Source organism: Pelophylax lessonae (assembly GCF_965119305.1).
Source record: "Pelophylax lessonae genome assembly, chromosome: 6".
In the NCBI taxonomy this organism is placed as follows: Eukaryota; Metazoa; Chordata; class Amphibia; order Anura; family Ranidae; genus Pelophylax; species Pelophylax lessonae.
Genome location: NC_138773.1, coordinates 6,809,441 through 6,812,697, shown reverse-complemented (window position 1 = coordinate 6,812,697; position 3,257 = coordinate 6,809,441). Strand labels below are relative to the sequence as shown.

The 3,257-nt window shown below is 38.4% G+C and overlaps 1 protein-coding gene across 1 annotated transcript; it reads left to right on the top strand.

Annotated features, from left to right (window-relative positions):
- Positions 1–330: 330 nt before the first annotated feature.
- Positions 331–1,281, top strand: LOC309558371 (olfactory receptor 5B12-like; the record flags this gene model as incomplete). Its single annotated transcript, XM_082261448.1, has 1 exon — positions 331–1,281. The coding sequence occupies one exon, from the start codon at positions 331–333 to the stop codon at positions 1,279–1,281; it is 951 nt and encodes a 316-aa protein (XP_082117574.1).
- Between the last annotated feature and the right edge of the window lie 1,976 nt (positions 1,282–3,257).

Below are 3,257 nucleotides of genomic sequence, written 5' to 3'. Positions count from 1 at the left end.
TGTACGTTAGGCAGTCGGCAAGTACTTTAAAATAAATATTTTGGTTAGGAAAAATAATATTTTTATTTCTGATGTTGCAGTAAAAGCTGACTTTTCTCTGTATGTTGGATAAAGTACAAATTAAATTTCACTCTGCTCTGTGTATTCTGCAGGAACTTCGCTTTCTGAGCAAAAATAAGAGATTCTGCACCAAATTTTCTGTCAACATTTGGAGTTTTCCTTATTTGATACTTTGGATTATCATAAATTAAGTCCTACAATGGATTGAAGAGGTGAATTTTGCTTTATTTATGAATGTTTTCATGATAAAATATGAATACAAATATTATAATGAGGAATAAAACAGCTGAATTCTTTCTCTCTGGACTGTCTGATGTTCCGGCTCTTCAGCTCCCTCTCTTTCTCCTCTTCCTTCTCATCTACCTTCTGACATTAATCTGGAATTTGCTGATCATTGTCCTCATAGTCATCGACTCTCACCTCCATGTTCCTATGTATTTCTTCCTTGGGAACCTGGCCAGCTTAGACCTCTGCAGTTCCTCGGTCACCACCCCACGAATGTTATTTGACCTTCACACCAAGAGTAGAAAGATTGCCAAGGGAGATTGTATAACCCAATACTTCTTCTTTTTATTCTTTGCCAGCTCTGAGGTTTTCCTGTTGTCCGCCATGTCCTATGATCGATATACCGCCATTTGTAAGCCATTGCATTACATACAGATCATGAATTGGAAAGTCTGTGTACAGTTGGCCTTCACTGTGTGGTGTTTTGGTTTTACTTATTCTTTAATGTACACACTTTCTGTCCTAAGATTATCGTTCTGCAGATCACATATTATAGAAAGTTTCTTTTGTGACCTTCCTCAATTATTTCAGATCTCATGCAGTGACATCTTCATCAACATTCTGCTCCTCTTTCTCATGGGTGGCCTCTTTGGAGGCGGGTCTCTGATACTGACCATCCTGCCCTATGTCTATATATTCAATACTGTTCTTAAAATTAAAGCTAAGGACAATAGGAGTAAAGTTTTTTCTACTTGTATCCCTCACCTGACCGTGGTCTTCATATTTTATTGCTCCTCTGTGTTTACTTACTTACGGCCAAGCCCCAACGAGCATTTTGCTGCAGACAAAGTGGTGTCCGTCTTTTACGCAATACTTGTTCCTCTCTTCAATCCTTTGATATACAGTCTGAGGAACCAGGATTTCAGAACAGCCTTTCACAATTTATTTTATAGAAAAATCTTCCACCTTCCACCCAAAATACAGAACCTACCTTAGGTCCTTCACAAGCATACACATATGCCTGCTATTAAACCGGCAAGGTGTGGAAACCGAGAAGCCATACTCCTGTGCTGAAAGTGTTCTAATACAAACAATCTTTTTTTTTTTTTTTTTATGGTTCTGGACATGCTACAGAGCTGAAACTTCACATGTACACTTTATAGGCCCCCCAGATACTAAATGCAAAGTAAAAATCAAAAAATCTCTTTTTTTTTTCAATAATTGGCTTTTTTATCAAAAATGAAAATTTTTAAGAACTTTTTTTGTGTGATTTTGTGTCTGGGGGGTCTAACAGTGTACCTGTGAACTTTCAGCTCTGTAGCATGTCCAGAACCATAAAAAAAAAGGATTGTTTGTATTAGAACACTTTCAGCACAGGAATATGGCTTCTCGGTTTCCACACCTTGCCGGTTTAATAGCAGGCATTTTTTTGGGTTCTTTGCAGTCAGGAAAAACATCTGAAATTGTGTATAGTGGTACTGTGCACAAGTTCTGATGTTTTGCCTGCCTCCAAAAACTCCCAAAAAAATGCCAGCAAAAACACACCTGGGCATTTTTTTTTTTTTTTGACGCTAGCGGTTTTTTTTTTTTTTTTTTGGGTTCTTTTGAGGCAGGCAAAACATCTGAACTTGTGTATAGTGGTATATATACACACATACTTATATGTTTATACACACCTAGACATATATAGGTGTGATAGTAGCAGAAATATATTACTGTAAATGATTTCATTAGCGCAAGCATATATTTCTGCTACTATCACACCTATATATGTCTAGGGGTATATATACAGACATATATGTGTATATATACCCCCTATACACATGTTCAGATGTCATGTCTGACATCAAACATGTCCTCAAAAAAGCACTGGCAGTGGCAACCCCTGAAGCATTAAAAAATGCTTGGTTGGTGAGAAGCCATATTCCAGTTCCGAAGCAACTCAGAGAAATGATCATTTCTCTATAGCGGTCACCCTGCTATGGAAGGGTTTTGTCACCCTTCCATAGCAGTCACTGTCAGTTAACCCTACACTACACTACGGTCCCCTTACACTTAACACTTTCCCTACAGAAACTAAATTTTTGAAGCTAACTAAAGTGTAAAAGGAGCACTCTAACTACACTAGATATCCCTTTCCTCACACTAAAAATAGCTAAATGACACTTTGTAACACATTAGAACAGAACAGCATTCCACTCTCTTCCATGTCCCGTACAAGAATGCTAGGAATTTGGCGGGGGCGAACTTATATACTGGGGGGCGTATTCACTAATGATTGGACTATGGACCCCCTAGTCACTCCAATCACATTCCTAGCATTCTCCTGCCCCTCAATTGGCTTTTACTGATGCTTCTGGTCCAATCACGGGCTTTTAAAGCCCATTTCCTGTCCCATTGCATTTTGGCCGGTTCTGGTTGCCAAATTCCGAACTTTTTGGGCAAAAAGTTCTAAATTCGGCCGAACCTCGAACACCCAATGTTCGGGCCGAACCGATGGTCGACCTGAACCGTTCGATCATCCCTAATCCTATACTGTACATGGACAGACTTTTCACTAAGACAACATTTCTGTAACAAAAAACATGTTTTTATTTGTCTAATGTAATATTCTGATTTTCTGAGATATTGAATTTTGGGGTGTCACTAGCTGTAAGCCATAATCATCAAAATAACAGAAAGAAATGCTTGAAATTATCACTCTGTGTGTAACACATCTCTATAAGAAATGGTTAGGGGCAGGCCCGGCACTCAATCAAGCCAAAGGGCTGAAGGGATGCCAGAGCTGCACCTCTCTAAACGCATGGGATTTACAAGGGCAATGATTGGTGGTGAATTGTGATAGAAAATCTAAACACAGGACAGTTATAAAAGAAATTAATTTTATTCAAATTGCAAATACAAACATTAAAAACAGCATAGAGCAGACATAGACATATCCAAACATAATAGAAAGACAATGAACAGCAGTA